Source organism: Phlebotomus papatasi, chromosome 2 (genome assembly GCF_024763615.1).
Source record: "Phlebotomus papatasi isolate M1 chromosome 2, Ppap_2.1, whole genome shotgun sequence".
NCBI classification, from domain to species: domain Eukaryota; kingdom Metazoa; phylum Arthropoda; class Insecta; order Diptera; family Psychodidae; genus Phlebotomus; species Phlebotomus papatasi.
In genome coordinates, this window is record NC_077223.1 from 37,802,318 (window position 1) to 37,821,434 (window position 19,117).

At 34.0% G+C, this 19,117-nt stretch overlaps 2 protein-coding genes across 2 annotated transcripts in view; one reads left to right on the forward strand and one right to left on the reverse strand.

Moving 5' to 3' along the window:
• LOC129804103 (gamma-aminobutyric acid receptor alpha-like) overlaps positions 1–13,230 on the forward strand; it is a 54,097-nt gene extending 40,867 nt beyond the window's left edge. The window contains exons 5-9 of the mRNA XM_055851175.1: positions 4,307–4,389; positions 4,931–5,104; positions 9,320–9,606; positions 12,566–12,884; positions 12,966–13,230. Of these exons, the coding sequence (XP_055707150.1) occupies positions 4,307–4,389; positions 4,931–5,104; positions 9,320–9,606; positions 12,566–12,884; positions 12,966–13,186 (1,084 nt within the window). The 3' untranslated portion in view covers positions 13,187–13,230. The remainder of the gene's footprint in view (positions 1–4,306; positions 4,390–4,930; positions 5,105–9,319; positions 9,607–12,565; positions 12,885–12,965) is intronic.
• An 83-nt stretch (positions 13,231–13,313) lies between these two features.
• The window catches only part of LOC129804125 (glycerol-3-phosphate phosphatase-like), an 8,107-nt gene continuing 2,303 nt past the window's right edge, over positions 13,314–19,117 (reverse strand). The window contains exon 3 of the mRNA XM_055851207.1: positions 13,314–14,443. Coding sequence (XP_055707182.1) covers positions 13,913–14,443 — 531 coding nt within the window. The 3' untranslated portion in view covers positions 13,314–13,912. The remainder of the gene's footprint in view (positions 14,444–19,117) is intronic.

Genomic DNA, 19,117 nt, shown 5'->3' on the forward strand with positions numbered 1-19,117 from the left:
ATTCAATTTAATACCAAGAACGGTGCCAAGACTCTCCAGTCATAAGAGGAAGTTAATTAATTGAATTTCAGCCTAGTTCCTTGGGACAGATTTTCTTAAGGAAATATCATAGGATATCCTTGCCAGGTGTCTCAATCAGCTTCTTTGATAAACCATGTGGAAGATAACTTTATTATCATTTTAATTAATTTTTCACAACTCTCCAAGTATGCTTCTTTGTCGCCAAAAAGACGTAAAAGATAAAACTTCGCCCGCAGGACATTAATATCCACCCACAGTCTATTGAAAATATCCATCTGCAAAATACACGTAGTACTTATAGTCCATGACTTTCTCCATCATTTGCAGTTGAACATGAAAAATCTCTGGATTTACGATGGTGTGTCTAGAGTTTGAGGGGTGGACTGATAGAGTTCCCATGCGAGATGTTGTGGTGGGTAATGCAAACAGACACAATGTTCAAAGAATGGACAACGATGGAGAAAAGCACAGCAATAATAGAGCAAAAATCTCTGAAAGAATAGATAGGGATTTATGCAAAGAAATTGCAAAGTCTTCTCAAGGAGCTAAGAAGGTGGGGGACAAGTCAAGATGTCTGATGACAATATTAGAGTATTATTTAGGAAAGGACACACATAATAATATTCAAATCCTGAAATCAATCTTGAGTCCTTTACAACTGCCGAAAATATTGCTGCTCGAACTCCACAGAGAAGCATCATAATCCCTCTATTTTTAGTTATAAATACATAAATCGATTACTTACCTCCTGACGGGTCATATTTTGGTAGAATTTTGAAAAATTTGAAGTTTCAAAGTTTTTGACGTCATTCTGCTTGTCCGTCCGCCTTTATTACACCTAAAGGCCAAACGGTTAGAGATAGAGACTTGAGACCTTCGGGGACTCCCCTCATAAATCGACAAAAGGGTCATTAGCATGCGCCTCATTGTTCTATTCCCCTCCAAAACCATGTTTTTGGGATTGCTCGAAAACGTGCAATCCCATTTTTTTCGTTTTTGAAAGTGCTTTTGAGGTCATCTAAGCAAATATATTGTACATATATGAAAATACCGTTGAATGATTCCTAATAACGGTATTTTAAAATCAAATGTTCGAAAGTCTCTAGACAGCGTATTTTGTAACTGAATGAGGTCTAGTTCAGGTTTTTTTGAAAAGGTCTTGTTTTTAATTTCCGACAATTCTGATCGGGTTTTAATCGATTATAAGCCGGTAATGAAGCGGTTAACTGATAAGCATTTTTTGTCAGAAAATCAAATGTATCAGACCCAAACTATTTTGGATGAACTTTTGAGTGATTCAATTTATTTAATCGGCTCAATCGACTGTGAACCGATAAACCGTAAATGATACAAAAGTACTTTAAAGGTATAGAATCGAAGTCACGAGTACAAGCAATTCGCAAAGCATGGGACGCTTTATCACACTTTTTTTAATGCTGTTTTTTTTAAGGACTTAGGGTAAGTGTGCCAAATTTCGGCATAGTTGCATATAAGCACCGAAGTCCTAAGTTTGAAATGCAATAATTTTAATTCATATTGATATTTTTTGCTAATTCCTTTTCAGGAGGGTTGTGTGGAACCTTGAAAACTAGTTTATCATCTTTGTTTTCTTTAAATCACTTCCTAAAATATTGAAAAATTAATAAAAATATGGGCATTGCTTTGGGTAGTATTCCGGCCACTTTGAGTGAAAAACCGGCCACCTTTTTTCTGACCACCTTTTGTGACGCAACGGATAGAAAATTTCAAAACGTCAAACGGAACGAGTTTAATACGTTTATATGACCCACAAGCCCTGAGATCTTCCGTGTAATTTGTCCTGAAGACCTGAAAAGTAGCATTTGGCCCTTTTGAACTCTCCCAAGGCCTTTTCCACATCATCTTTTTCATAGAAGCGATGGTTTCTTTCTCTGGACATTGTAGAACTCAGAAATTGAAAAAAAAAATAAAATGAATAAGAAATTTAGGAAAGCAAAAAATGTTGCCGGAATAGGCAACACTACCTCACCGGAGAGACGCTCACAAAGTTTACACTTTTTTACGCGAAATACAGGATCCAGCTGGGAAATTTCACCCGAAATTTAAAGATTGATTTACTATTAACATAAACAGAAACAATCTTTAATAAAAACTAATCAATTTTCATGAAAAACACAGAAGGAAAAACTTTTGCACTTCACCACAAATCAGAAGACTGCTAGAAACACAATCGATCTGTCATATTTTTTGTAAGACTCTTTCCACACTGAGTTTTTACAACGCGATTTAAATTAAAATTATACCCAAAATTTAACGATTTTTGCGTTAATACATCCTAAAATGAATAAATATTTAAAAGCAAAATGAATTCATTGACTATTCGAAGATAACATATATAATTTTAATTAATTTATTTCAATGGCCGAAATTACACTCAAAGTGGCCGAAATTAGAAGATGGCCGAAATTTGGCAGACTTCCCCTATGGCCTCTACACACTAACACAAATTTCTTTAAAAAATGCCTTTTTAAAGAAAATTTCCCCTATTCCCCAAAAGGCAATTTTGACGAAAATTGCTTTTAGTGTGTAGACATTATTAAGTTTAAAATTTTCCAAAGAGGTGACACTGGAGCAATAGGAAACATACGGCAGTTGGAAACACTGAGTTTGATTGCTACACTATTTGGACTTATGTCGTATATTTCTGCAGTGGACAAGGGTCTCTAGACTAGAAGCTTTTAAAAAAGCTTTTAGACCTTTTAAGAATATTTGAAAAAAAACTATTAAGGGAAGGCTTTCAGGCTTCGCACATACTCTGGCTTCAAACATTTTATATTTTCCCCATATTCCTTTAATTAGTCTGATCTAATTTTTCAGAAAGTGTGTTACTTTAAGAAAATATTAAAATAATTTGACAATAGGTCAGATTCATTAAAGGGATATGGAAAAAAATATAAAGTATTCGAAGACAGAGTGTGTACGAAGCCTGAAAGCCTTCCCCTACTCTTTGGCTTTTTACTGCTCAATTTTTATCGAGAAGCAGTATGATCTATCGATTGTTTTGATCCTTGTGATTCTCAAATCATGCCGAACTAATTATTCAGCATAGGGGAAAGTGCCCATGCTTGATACCATTGGAAGCTTCGTAATTACTAAATTTTTCCTATGTTTCTCAATAAACATAACTCCGCAATTTTCGGTAGACTGTACTGACGGCAATTAGTACAAGAAAGTCAAGGAGATGAACTCCCTCCGGATGCGTCAGGAGGTGCAATCCTTTCAGGACAGGAAAACACAAAATTCTTTGCCAAAGCTTTCGACGCTTCAACGCGTCTTCCTCAGTGGTCAAATCAGTGGACAAATCACAGATTTGACCACTGAGGAAGACGCGTTGAAGCGTCGAAAGCTTTGGCAAAGAATTTTGTGTTTTCCTGTCCTGAAATGATTGCACCTCCTGACGCATCCGGAGGGAGTTCATCTCCTTGACTTTCTTAACTCCGCAATATATTTTAAAAACTGGTCACTTTTCCATAGTTTCTAAAATTGCGTTGCGATGAATCACATATATATTCCGAAACATAGAAAATTTAGTCATTACGAAGCTTCCAATGGTATCAAGGGTATCAAGCATGGGCGCTTTCCCCTATAGCTGGTTGTACCTTAATTCAAAGGTGCCCCACTTCCCCCTGTAAATATGATTTTTTTCCACCCCTTATGTTCCATCGAAAATCAAAACTACTGTTGAATTTATCTAATAACAGTTCGTCAAATTCTAAAGCTAAAAATTTTGTACCGTTTTTATTTTTCAACCAAGTGAGTCCAGTTTGGGTTCATTACAAAGGTCTTGGAATTCCTGACAACTCACAATACAGTTATGAATGATTATTAATTATAAAAATCGCTTCAAAACTCAAAATTGGTTTTATTTACTGAAAAAATGCATAAATCTTTCTTCGAGAAATTCGTGGATGAAAACAATATTCTGTTGGGATTTTTTGGTGCAAATGACCAAACAAAGCCGATTTTCTAACAGATAGACTACAATACTTTTATAGGAATTTGTTGTAATTAAAATAGGTGTGATTATGAAGGAATCGCACCAAGAAAAAAGATTTTTGTGAAAGTTCATGAAAATATTTACAGCATTTTAAGTTGTGCAATTTAGTATAGATTATACAAATTGCCTTCTAACAACTACCATAAATTTCTTTCTTTTGTTTAATGCCTTTCTCGATGAATTCTTTCAGTTTTATGATCTTTTATTTAATTGGAAAGACTTATCTAAAGAGATTTGCTTCTTTTCCAGATTGACCATTAAAGCTGGCTGTCCTATGAATTTGGAGGATTTTCCTATGGACGTTCAGAGATGTCCTTTGAAATTTGGCTCATGTAAGTAGCAAATTATTACGTTTTTATTAAATCACCTTGGCGCATACAAACATTTTTCGTATAAGATAATAAAATTAACTTAACGAAGCTTTGATTGAAATTGAATAAATTTCGAATAAGCCCTCCTCTAAAGGAAAGTTGCTCAGAATTTAACTCTGTTATGGGAATCACATGTGGCACAAGGAATGTGTCTCGAAATCCTTTTAAATTGGAACTCCTGCTCCAGAATTAATTTCCTGAGGATTAAATTGTCTTACAAGGTGCTCTATCGACAGCATATCCATGCCAATCCCCCTCAAAGTCAAAGATGTGATATCTGTCATATTTGAAAAAAAGAATCCTCACACGTGATGACAAATATCCCGAAGTAAAAATAGGAGAGGAGGATGAATTCCATATCTCCTTAGAATGAATTTGTTACTTTTAATTTACATACTCAACCAAATGGTTTCAGGATTGCAATGGAGGATTTTCATATGTAGAAGTGTTCTGCATGGAAAATTCATTATTTTGTGCTTTCTAATGCAAATCCGCCTTCCAGTTGGATATACCACAGCGGATGTCGTCTATCGATGGAACCAAAAGCGTCAGGTGGCAATTGCAGAGGATATGAAGCTCTCACAATTCGATTTAGTGGATTGTCCTGCTGAAAATGTCACAGACACAGTTCTTCACGGAGACACAGCTAATCATTCGGCACACAAGACATACGTCGGTAAGTCTACTAACTGAAAATTGTTTTTTTTTTTTAATATATGACATTCTATCTTTTTCGTCATATTTCGCGTCAAAATTGACAGTGACAAAATATTTAACGAAACTTTAGTTAGAATTTTGAATACTTAACAGCCTCTTCATGAATTTTCCTCTGCTTATAATAAAATATATTTCAGTGACACAAATTCAGACATTGCATCGATAGTTTAATGATGTATTCGCAACTTGTATTCATGATATTTGCAAACATGGCATAAGTCGCAAATCCCTTTTTGTGAAGTTTTGAGTTTGGATCTCGTGAAGAATGGACTCAGTGTCGTTTCAATACATGATGCTATAGAAATTGCATTATAATCCGATTATAGAAGACAGATTCCCATGAAGAAAAAGAGGATTATAGTCACAAAATGCGCGTGGAAAAGGATGTATAAGTCGTCACAAAAATCTTGTAAAAACTCCAAGAAGTTTTTCACTTGGCTAAATAACTTTTTGAGGCCAGGAAATTGACAAACTTTTAATTCTTCACGCTTTATATTTTTGTGCTGAACAAGATTAGTTGTGCCACAAAGGTCCCTTCATAAGAAAACCATTTCGTGTCCATAAAACTCATTGCACTTTCAAAGTGTTGAGAGGTTTTGGTCAAAGTGAGTAAAAGTATTTTTACCACAGAAACAAGAGGAAATCTTCCCAAGTGATTTCTCTATTCTTAAATATCATAAATGCTATGAGCTATCTTCCGCAATATAATTATTAAAAATTATTAGTTTTTATTTTGGAATTCGATAGTTGCATCGACAATTGTCGTATCTGCATTATTCGATGAATTTGACAACACAAACATCGTCAGAAGATTCTCTTCTAATCTTACTATACACAACAAAAACTTTTTGGTTGTCAAGTCCGGCATATAAGTCAATTTAAGTCGCCTCGCAAGTCATCGTTTGTTTATCCGTGTCGTTAACACATTGAGTACTTAATAAGTATTTAATAAGTAGGGGAGAGTGGGGCAAAAAGTCACAAATGGAAAATTTCAAAATTCAATATCATCCATCAAAGATAAAAAAAGATATCAACTTAAAATTTTTTCCAGAGATAGCCTCCGTTGACCTTCTTCAATGTCGTAAGTTTCCTAGAATTCGAGCAAGGAATTTAGAAAATAAAAAATATTGAAATTTTTAGCCCTGTTTTTGAAATAATTTCTTTACAGCAGATATCATTTTTACCTATTTTATTTTCAAAATTGATGCACTGGTGAATATTTCCTAAATAATTTGGATTCTTTGAATACGAAGCCGCTATCTATTTTAGAATTTTACAAAGATTCTTATCTCCAGAAATACCTTTTATTAAAAATGACCACTTGGGGTAAAAAGTAACAAGAGGTATGGAGCAAAAAGTAAGAAAAACCGAAACATTTTATGATGTCTCACGGCAAAAAAAACGTCAATGCCATGTGTCGCCGCTTGTTGTTTGCATTGGTCAAACGATTTGCAATTTTTTGTGTTTTTTCTAAAATTAGCTTAAAAAGAGCTTTTCTCGTTCAGATAGAGAAAACGCTGTTTTTCAAAGGTATAGCTGAAAAAATTTCCTTTGAAAATATGTTATCTAGGTATTTTTTTTAAATTTACGAAAGCCCGTTATAAAGCAAATCAAATTGTGATAATATCCCATGCTTGGTACTATTTTCCCCAGCATTTTTGAGAATGGTCACAAAATTACCTTTTAGAAAACAGCTCGATAAATGTATTTCCTTACAAAATAGAGGAAAATGACTTTCACAATATTGTAGAGCGGTAAATTTCCTATAAAACTGCGCAAATTAGAAATTTCTGGGGCCCTCGAGTAGTTTGTAAAAAAATAAAATATCGTTTTTGTGACTTTTTGCCCCAGTCTCCCCTACTTAATAAGTACTTAATTTAATGCAACGCCTTAATTTTAAATAATGGTAAAACTCCATAATTATAAACGAAAGACTAGAAATAAATAAATAAACAATGCGAAATTTGGTAATAACATAGATTTTTTTAAGAGTAGGCAAATACAAATGCATTTGTGTATACCCTACCTACAGAACCTACAACACTTTAAATTTTTATAATAGAGAATATTCGGCAAGCCCTTATGAAATAATTTAGCACCGTCAAGGGGTAACTCATTCCCATTTTTTCTGACAAGGGATTCTCGTTTCTCTTGTTTCGCGATGGAAAAATTGCGTTTTTCGGGTTTCGCAATGTAAAAAGGGGTGGCAAAGCATCCCAGGCTTTGCGAAATGCTCGAACTCGTGATTTAGATGCTATACCTCAAAAGTACTTTCGCATCATTTATCGTTTACAGGTACTCAACCGATTTGAATCGATTCATAAATCACTCAATAGATTCCTCAAAATATTGTTTAAAAAGTAATAAAAATTATATTCGAACAAAAATTACTTATCGGTAAATAACCGGTTCATTACAGGTTCACAACCGATTTGAACCGACTTATAAATCACCCAATATATTGCCCAAAATACACCTCAGGAGTAATTGAATTGAATTTCGTATAAAAATTATTTATCGGTTATGAACCGGTTCAATACCGATTCAAAACCGATTGGAACCGGTTCAGTTTTGTCGGAAATTCCAAGACCTTTCCAACGAGCCCAGAAATGACCCATTCGCTTGATAAATGCACTCTCTAGTGTCTTTTTAATCTTTGACCTTGAAAAACCGTTATTAGGAATGATTTAACGCTATTTTCGTCTAAGGACGAAATGTCCGCCTGCGTAATCTCTAAAACATATCCAAAAATGAAAAAAATCGCACGACGCGTTTTCGAGCAATCCCAAAAAAAACATGGTTTTGGAGGGCAAGGGAAGGGGTGCGGGAAAATGAGGGACATGTTAACGATCTTTGGGCCGACTTATTAGGGGGCCTTAGGCACCAAGTCGCTATCTCTAACCTCTAATCGCTATCTCTAAAGCTGATGACAGCCGGACGGACAGGCGGACAGATGGACAAACAGCGTGACGCCAAAAAACTCGAAACTTCAGATTTCCAAAATTCTACCAAAATACGACTCCTTAGGGGTAAGGAGTCGAAATATAACTCAAAATCGAGGGATTATATACTGCTCTCTGCGTAGAGTTCGAGCAGTAAAATTGGGTTTCTCGCGTTTCACGATGCTGAAAGTTGGTTTCTTCAATTTTTGGGTTTCTCGGGTTTCGCGATAAAAAAATTGGGGTTTTCGGACAATTGACGAGGGTTTCTAAATATGACTTACCCCCTCCGGCTGTTCGGTAAGTTTTCTTTTAACTCTAGCTACAATAGCACTTAAGAATAATCTTCATCGATCCGAAATACCATTTCCAATGGGTAAACACCATCTTTATGTGATAGAATTAAAGAAAAGCTTACAAACTGCAGGTACGCAAAGTTATACCCGGAGCCCGGTGGACAGTCACCCGCATAGGGGAATGTTGGCATGGTTCGCACAGAATGAACCTTCGAACAACGCAAATTTTCTTTTTGTTTGCAAAGAGCTAGTTCGTCATTTCTTAGCCATAAGATAGATAATTATTAAGATCATGAAACGAGATGAGAAATGGTAGGTCAGCTCCTTGCAAACAAAGAGAAAATTCGCATCGTTTGAAGGTTCACTCTGTGCGAACCATGCCTACATTCCCCTACAGGATCAATAACTTACCAAAAATTTAGTCCCATCTCTTTCACTAATTGGATAGGTCTTTTAGAAGTATTCAAAGTTTGAAAGGTTTTCAAAGGTTTCAGTTTTTCAAAGAGTATAATGAGGCTAAAATGTCTTTTGAGATTGAATCTTTATTTACCTTGTAGATAAATTCCATCCCTTTTTATTTCCAAAGACGAATAATCGAGGAATGTGAAGTTCCTTTCACTTAATCACTCTGAGTAAATGAAAATTCTGCGTGAAGAATTTCCCAGGAGTCTCATAAAAAAGAGAATGTCGGTGAATTAAGCAAAATATTGACGCAATTTGGTCGCGTGGGTGGTACAAACTCCAGGGATATGAAAATTAATGTGGCAGGAAGTTTCAACATTTGTTGGAAAATCCTGAATTGCATATTGTCCTTTTGATTCCCTGGACACTCTGTACTTTTGTGCTGCAAATCGTTGGGCATTGTTCTGGTACTTTACAACCAACTATACTTTGTGTAACAATGAGAAAGAGTGAATTTGGATGCGTGTTTATTCACAGCTGAGTATTCCATGCTGCTGGTGAATTTCCATCTGCAAAGACACATGGGTAACTTCCTCATTCAGGTCTATGGACCATGCATCCTCCTCGTGGTGCTCTCCTGGGTGTCCTTTTGGCTCAACAGAGAGGCTACAGCTGATAGAGTATCGCTTGGGATCACAACAGTACTTACAATGACTTTTCTTGGTTTGGAAGCACGCACAGATCTGCCCAAGGTGCCCTATCCGACAGCTTTGGATTTTTTCGTATTTCTCTCCTTTGCATTTATCTTTGCAACGATTCTTCAGGTGAGTTCACATATTTCTGATTTTGATTGATTCCTTCAATATTATTAATAAATTTTACGGAAATATATTCAATTATCTCACGATATACACTTTTGAATCTCATTTAAAATATTTTCTTGCGATAGCTTTCAGGCATTCAAAATTATTTACAATTTTTGTAAAAACTAATTCTGTTTTTATTATTTTTATGGTTTTTTTTAAATTTCTTATTAGTTTTTGTGAATATACACCAAATGCTATAAAGTTCAATGAGAATTAATTTTAGGCCACGACCAAATCAAAACCTAAAAGAAAATATTCAATTTAAATATTGTAAAATATTAGTGATGTAATTTAAAAAAAAAACAGTATCGGCAGATATAAAATCTGGATGTACTAAGAAATGTTAAGATCAAATCCCAAATATAGAGCAATATATTTTAGATAAGATTGGATATAAATAAATGACGTTTTAAATTTAAAAAACAAAAGCTAAACTTTTAAAAATCTAAATTAAATTCACTGTTCTATTTTTTTACTGACCAAATTTATATTTTACGATTGAAACACGTGTTGGTTTTTTTTTTAATTCTTCGATATTTTTTGGTAATAATCCGGAAAAAAATCATCCATATACGAAAATATCCGACTATGTACGGCCTGATGGAGTGCAATATCTTGTGAAAACGGAGTAAGACCTTTTTTCGCTTTTTTTCAATTTCCCGAAACGTTGTAGCGAATAAAAATTGAAAGAAGCGAAAAAAGGTTTTACTCCGTTTTCACCAGATATTACGAAAATATCGTTCATTTATTCCCTAAAATGGTTTTTGAAGTTAAAGAGTGATACAAGCACTAAGGAACGCAATTTAACCAATTTGGTCAGTTTGGGATCTATTAGACAGATCTTGGAATCCCTGATAAACCTGAGCCGAATACATTATTTTCGGAACGGGTAACTGATAAGCATTTTTTGTTCAAAAATCAATTGTGTTACTTCTGAGCTGATTTGGGTGATATGTGGAGTGATTTAAGAACTGGTTATGAAATTAACCAAAACAAATAATCCAGTGGGAAAACAGAATTTTAACGAAGTGATTGTATTCGTTTCCGTAACGCATTACCCCTAAGTTAAAGTTAAAGAACATTAATATTGAGACACTAATTTTATCGAGCCTTTTACAAAGCTTTTAGAAAAACATTTTAGCCGTCACCCAAGTCTAAATAAGTAAATTCAGCAGTTTACTTGGTGCAAGAAAGTATCAAGCCTAAATAGAAAGTCAACTAATTCTCGTTTTATTCTGTTGACCATGTCAATATTTTGAAGGAGTTTAAGAAAAAATCTCGGAAGCCAAAATTGTGAACGCCAAAATCACAAAAATCCAAAAATCCCGAACGCCAAAATTCCGAAGGGATCGAAATCCCGAATATGCCAAAAAGGCAGAAAAGCCAAAATCATGAATGAGCCGAAAACTCGAATAATCCTCTCGAAAATCCCTAAAAACGCAAAATACTGAATAGGCCAAGATCCAGAATGGTTCGATATTCCGAATGAGCCATAATTGAAGCGGTCGGAGCAAAACAACTCTAAGTCGTTTTTTTATCCCCCCCCCCCTTACCCTTGATATAGGTCTGAAGCCTATCGACTTATTAAAGCTCTAAGTCGTATGCATTTCCCTATTAAAATAGCGTTTTTCTGCTCTGAGCTCCTCAATTCCGAAAAGCCAAAATCCCTAAAACCTAAATGCCGAATTCTTAACCCTTTGAGGACGAATGGGACACCGGTGTCCCAAAAACGAAAACAAGCTTTTTGACTAGAGAAAGTCATTTTGTTCTCTAAACTCCAAAAATCCGTTTTTATTTTTGGGACACCGGTGACCCATTCGTCCTTATAAAGAGTTAAAAGTGTCATAGCTACTCACACGATTGCATCCGTGCTTGTTGCAGGCGTTGCATACAATTTTTTCTGTCTTGTGAGAAATTATTCCGCACATAATAATAATAATTATTATTATTATTATAATGGTGGCACAACGCTCCATATAGAGGAATTAGGCCTTCCTGCAAAGAGAGTTCGGAACATCCATTACTACTTTTTCTTATACGGGATGAGATTGTCAGACCCGTGTCTCTTGGAATCAAGTGCAGTGAAGCTTACTGGATGCAATCCGAACTCCGAACACCTTTAACGCTAGAAAAATTCCTAGTGACTTAAAGGGGATTCGAACCCGGGACACTTGCATCATAGAACAAGTGCTCTATACCATTTGATCTATTGAGTGTCCAATTGACTGAGGAATACGACCTACAAAAAATGCTTAATCTTTAAATTTGAAAAACCAAAAGTATATTATCCTCCGAATAATTTCGTCCCTTCCATGACTTTGACCATTCAAAATTTTGGCTTTCGCGATTTTGATTTTCTGGATTTTGACCTTTTTTGGATTTTCCCATTTCGGAATGTTGCCTTTATTGGATTTTGGCTTTCTGGATATTGCCTTTTCGGGATTTTGGCTTTTGGCATTGTTGTTTTCGGAATTTTTGCTCTATTAGAACTTCGGCTTTTCGAGATTTTATTTTTTCGAAATTTTCGCATTACGAGATTTTGCCATTTCGGAATTTCGGTCCATTCTGAATTTCGGGAGTTTGGTCTAGATTTTGCATCTCGATTCAACTTAATTTGCTCGTAATTCTTGCATTATTTACGTGAGATTTATGAATTATACATTTTTCAATCAATTGTCTTTAGGGAAGAACTATCCATTAGGTTTATTGTCTCCATGTAAAAATGATTGAAAAAGTAAACGCTTGATATAACTCCTTTTCTTGAGTGTTGATGCAGTTATCGCTGTGAGAATCATTGAAAAAAATCAACTGGTTTATCATAAGTGATAAGGGGGCGTGGTCTAAAATAATTCTGAGGATAATCAGGAAATTCAATTGTATCCAATTATTCTGCGATTATTAAAAAATCGTCAATCAGTTCGCAGTTGTTCACTACTTCACCAAGTATGGATCTGGCGAGTGTTACTTCAGTGCTGAAGACTTCAATACGGACTCAGAGACAGAAAGTGAAGACGAAACGACACCTTTGAAGGCAAATGGGGCTAAAGGGAAGCAAACATCAACTGTTAATGTATCCAATGGCGCGAATATGTTTGAAGTTATCCCATTATCAGTTTGTTCGATTCCAACTACACCAACTAAAACCACTCGACGATCTTTCTTAGAGATTTTATGCTGCAGAAAAACAATTGATAAGGACACGATTTACACTATGACACCGAGTACTGCAGGAACAGGTTATTTTCTTTCTTTTTTTTGGTTTCTTGTACTTGCACTTACCTCTCAATACAATTTCTATTTGTTCTCATTACTTCCAGTTCACTTTCGGCAGGGATCCTTCACATCTGTGGCAGCAGAAGGAAAAGTTAGGAGCCAAAAGAGGCGGAAGAAGCAGACACCGCGATTTAATTCTGTCTCGAAGATTGATCGCGTATCCAGGATCGTTTTTCCTCTGCTATTTTTAGTCATTAATTTATTCTACTGGTATTTGTATCTATCAAGGAGCTCCAGGCTGCCAAACTCTTCTAATGATACTTAATAAATTGATTCTGTTAAAAAATAAAGTTACTATTACCTGTTTCATAGCAATTTTATCTGCATTTTAGACCATCCACGATTAAGATGAGACTTAATAAGTTGGCCTTATGTTGTAATATAATTTTCGGTTTGATTTAGAATTTCTTTAATATTTCCATAATAATTTTTAGCAAGACAAGTTTGAATTATTTGTAAATTGTTAGCACATTATAAAGTTTCATATAAGTTTTTTTTGCATTTCTATCTTAAAATAAACTATAATTAGGTAAAATGAGGTTCAACCAAATTTATCCCAATCTCATCAATAAAGCCATACTTATCACAGAAACTTATGAGATGGAGCATCAACATTCATGAATCTGCACATTTCTCCTTCGTCTCAACTGTATTTGCAGAAAAAACTTGCACTTTATTGAGAAATGTTTTATTGTTGTTCATTGATTGTAGAGAGTATGAATGAAGAAACGAATATTTGTCTATTGCAATATTAATTAGCTGATTAAATGTTAGTGGGACCATAAAACGCTTGGAAAGATATAAATTAAGTAGCTGAGAATGGGAGTCCTAAGGATTTAAATAAACAATAATAAAGAAAAAAATTATAATAAAATAAAAATTTTAGTGTAATAGAGAGAAATAAAGTTGCATAAACTTTAAAAGCGCTGTAGACAATAAATGTTAAAAAAAAAATTAATAGCAAAACTATACTTTTTTTTAAATCTTTTTTCTACTCCAAATACTCAAGCAAATCTGCTAGTTTGGACACTATAAAATCCGGAACGAGTTTCCTCTCTTCCGGATCTTGAGAATTCAACCATGTCTGGACATCGGCTTCCTTGTGAATGCCCGTCTCAACAAGAAGTGTCTGGAAGCCACAATTGGCCCCTAGGAGGATGTCTGTATTGCACCTATCGCCAATCATGAGTGTCCTTGCAGGATCTACGCCATGTTCAGCAATCAGGGCTTCACAGATGTACGGATTTGGCTTCCCCACAATGAAAGCCTTCCTCTCGGCTGCCGTTTCAACACACCGAACAATACTTCCGGTTCCTGGGATGACACAATGAGGCAACGGGAAGCGTTCATCTGTGTTTGTGGCAATGAATAAACACTCCGGGTCATCTGCATAGCTGCACGCCCGAATTAGTTTGGGGAAGCTGAAGTGCTCGTCAAAACCCACAACAACTGCCCCAACTTCCGGATTTTTCTTTAGTTCATCATTCACAAAGCTTGCAAGGCCATTTTGAAGAATATCAGGCTAAATTTGAATGGTAAATTGAAAAGAAAAAAACTCAAAACATTGAAAAAATGTTTTTAAAAATTTATTAAATTTACAGTGAATAGGCATGGAAAAAATGGGTATGTAACAGTCACAAATTCTATTGATTATGACAGGTATTTATTGATAGATCTCTTTGAAATTATTTTTATGAGCATATAATCGAGGAGACCGGGGGAGAATTAGACAGCAATTGAAATTTTTCATCCCATATTATTTGTGAAAAAAGTGTTTGCATCAGGTGGATAAATATTTCAATGAATAGGGGGAAGGTGTTTACTTCTAATAAATGGTGGTTTCCTCAATATTCTTTCTAAGACGAACTATAACTATAACATCGCACTATCTATCCCTATCCATGGCTAATTATGCCCCGGTCTCCCCTGAATACAGAGTACCATTATAATTCTGGAAAAGATTCGGTCAAAACTTTGCATGATTGATTCAAATTATAAGGCAAAAGTAATTAAACTCAATTTAAATTCAGTTTTTAAGTCATCAAATGGTATTCGATTTTTTTTCACGAGCTTCCTGAATTACTTGAATGCTTCTGCATCAAAATTGTTTCAATAAATTGATAAAAAAAGATAGCAAAATATTTCAACTTTAGCAAATTATCGAATTCACGTTATTGATCTCGAATTCATGTAAATTATATTTTTTAGCACTCTTTTTGCTTACTTTATACGATTTATTATCGATTTGAATTGCTTTATTTATCCTACCAGAGAGCCATTTCAAAATTGGAAAATTTATGATGAAATGTGAATTTTTTATTACTATTTATTTATTTATTATTCCCAATAAAACGGTCATCTAAATTTAACAATTGTGAAAGACAGAAAAGAGAAAAGCAAGAGAGAGAAAAAATAAAAAAAATAAAGAGATTTAGGAATTTAACTGCAAAGTGCATATAAAATTAAAAAAAAAGATAAATAAAACAACTAAAATTCTAAACTAAACTTCTCAGGCTTCAGTTTGAAAATTTTTTCGTTTTGTGTTTTGATCATTAAACGTAACGTAACGTTAACACACTTAAACGTTTTAGAATATTGAAAGAACTTAAACATTTAACAACGAAAAATCACAATTTAAGGAAGTCGATTGGGAAATTAGTTTTCTAGAGCGAAAAATTATATATGTTGAAATTTTTTTCGGTTATACCTAGATGTCGGTGAATGAAACGTGATCTACCTAAAACCTATCCAAAAATACATTCGCTGGATCTGTTTAGAAAATAAGGAAAAAAACATATTTGATGAGGACGAAGGAGGATGGGGAGGGGGGGGGGAGTGGGAAGAAAACCTATCTATATAATGGTTTTCTATAGGAATCTAAGTCACTGGAAATCGACAATTCATAACAAATTCAAAACTGAAGATTATAAAACAAAAATTACCTAGTTGGAAAATGCCGCTGAAATATTCCTAATAAAGATTTTTCAAGGTCAAAGGCCTGAAAGAATCTAGCGAGCGTATTTCTCAACCGAATTTCGAAGAAACAAAATCTTGAGTGGATCGAAATTCCGAAAGCCAAAGTCCCTAACGCCAAAATCTCGAAAAGTCCAAAATCCCGAAAATCCAAGATCAAGAACGATCCTTAATCGCGAATGGGTTGAAATCCCGAATACGTTAAAATACCGAAAAGCCGAAATCCCAAAAGCCAAAATTCCGAATGCCAAAATACCGAAAGCCAAAATTCGGAAGAGACAAAATCCCGAATGAGCGAAATAATGAAAGCCAAAATCTTTAACGCCAAAGTCTCGAAAAGTTAAAAACCTCGAACGCTAAAATCTTGAAAAGCCCAAAATCCCGAGTGGTCAAAATCCTAAAATGGATAAATTTATACCGAGTATAATGTTGTGAATAATTTCCGAAAATGTGCAAAATTTTACTTTGCCTCCAGCAAGCGCGGATTGAATCGTAAATACGGCAATGACAGTCTTAAGAATTCGGGATATTGGCTTTCGGGATTTAGGCTTTTCGGGATTATGTTTTTTGTGATTTTGGCATTTCGGTATTTTAATTCATTCGGAATTAAGGCCTATATGGGATTTCGGATTTCGGGATTTTGGCTTTTCTGAATTATGGACTTTTCAAAATTTTGGTGTTCGGGATTGTGGTTTTCAGAATTTTGACCGAGACCCCTATATACTAAAAATTTCATGAAGCTTGGTTATCTTCTTCGTCAAAAAAAATCGCGAAAAACAGATAATAATGGATCTCCTTATTTAGGCTCTCTCCTTAATATGATGCCTTACACTTTGTGGCTCTTTTGATAAATTTTAGATACCCGTCAAGGTTTTAAGTTGACACCAATGTCTCTAATCTAGGTTCTTTTACCTTTCGATCTTAATGTGGCGTAAAATTACAAGATAACAAGATCCAATAACCAATAAAGTGATTTTTTTTATAGGTTTGTTTAGGAAATTGGATGTAAATACGGAGATGAACGCATTGGAAATGGTGCAACTATTAAACCATTATTGGAACGCATATAATAAAACAAATTCAATTGAAATTAAAAATTAATTTTCTTAACCGATTCGGCCGAGTAAGGACTTAATTGAAATGTCTCGAAATAAGTTTGAATCGGTCTCAATCGATTATAAACCGGTAAATAACTAATAAAATTAATTTTTATTCATTTTATTTATTTGGAACTGTACAAATGAGAAGAAAAAACTAGTTTTAGCGAAAAAATAATTACAATGCAATGTTTAGTACTCAATTTAAAACTTTAAAAAGAAGTAATTTCGTACAAGTTTCGGCAAAAGATATTATACAGAATTTTATGTTTGATCTAGAACCATTTAGATTTAGACTCATTTTTGTAAAGATTTATGATTCTTACTTACAGTGCCCAGCAAAAGTAACCCAATCTTTTGCAATTCTGCGTATAAAAAATTTAATATTTCATGATGGTTCCTATATCACCTTCAACTTTTTTTTTTGAAAGCTCTATTCTAAAGCTAATAAAGAGCTTCATTCAGCCTTATAAAGATTTTTTGAGGAAAGTACAAAAATTTTTTAAAGCCTTTTACAAAGAGGATGAATTGGGTAACTTTTGTCGTTAGTATCCAAAAGCAACTTTTTGATCCTAAATTTTACTTTACGCACAATTAACGTAAATTAGGATGCAGTATAATGGCTCCCGGGTTATATAAGTCTTATTTGCATGATCACTTCCGGTATTTTCTCACTTATAACCCCAATAAAGACAATTTTGAACCAGCTGCATATATCGAGAATAAAAAAATATTTTGCTTTACAAAATTGCTACCAAAGATGGCGTAGGTCATATAAGCAGTAATTAGACTACACATTCGTGCTCTATCCTGCACTGTGAGAGAAATCCGAAAAAGTTAAAATAACATTCCGGAAATGTTTTTTTACTTGCAGTATTGATCCGAAATCGGTGTAAATATTACCCTTTTCAGGTGTATTATGGGTTAAAGTAACCCTTTTTCATGTTAATTTTACCCTTAAAAAGGTGTAAAATTAACATTAAAAAATGTTGATATATTTTTACACCTAAAAAGTGGTAAAGTTATGAGGAAAAAAAGTTAATAGCACCCTCTTTTTTCTCAGTGTCCTTTAAAATCAACAAATTGGGAAATCATCCCAAGTTTACTAATAAGAAAAATTCAATTTGATTAAAAATTCACTTTCAGCGAAGTCTAGACAATTACCTAGCTTATAAAATCGATCAAAACCGGTGGCCTAACTAAACATCCGTTTCAGGACAGATCGATAAGCCATGAACTAGTCGCTTTGGCCTGGCACTGTATGATAATTTAATATTTTACTGATCAATTGTGCTGGTTCTATGTGGTTTGAGAAAAATTTTTAAGTTAAATATGGAAGGGTTGTAAACGTAAACCGATACAAATAAAAAAAGCACATAAATGTGAACACTGAGAAAAAAAGAGGCTACGATTAACTTTTTTTCGTAATAACTTTAACACTTTTTAGGTGTAAAAATATATCAACGTTTTTTAATGTTAATTTTACACCTTTTGAGGGTAAAATCAACATGAAAAAGGGTAATTTTAAACCATAATATACCTAAAAATGTGATATTTATACCGATTTCGGATCAATAACGCAGGGTAAAATTAACATTTCCAAAATGTTATTTTGACTTTTTTGGATTTCTCTCAGTGAAAGAACTTAAATTCGTGGTTTCACTGAGAGAAATCCGTAAAAGTTAAAATAACATTCCGCAAATGTTAATTTTGCCCTGCATAATTGATCCGAAATCAGTGTAAATATTATGCTTTTTAGGTGTATTAGGAGTTAAAGTTACCCTTTTCATGTTAATTTTACACTTAAAAAGGTGTAAAATTAACATTAAAAAATATTGATATATTTTTACACCTAAAAAGTGTTAAATTTCTGAGGAAAAAAAAGTTAATCGAACCCTCTTTTTTCTCAGTGTTCGAGTATTTCACAAACTTGAGATACCTTCACTGAGAAAAAAATGCGATTAACTTTTTTGCTCATTACTTTAACACTTTTTAGGTGTTGAAGTAACAATTTAACACACCAGCTAACAGGAAATGGTTTTTGATATCAGATGAATTTTGTGAAATCTTGTCCATCGAAAAGCATGTTCTTAAAAAAGTTCTCTGAAAATTAGGTCCCAAGTGAT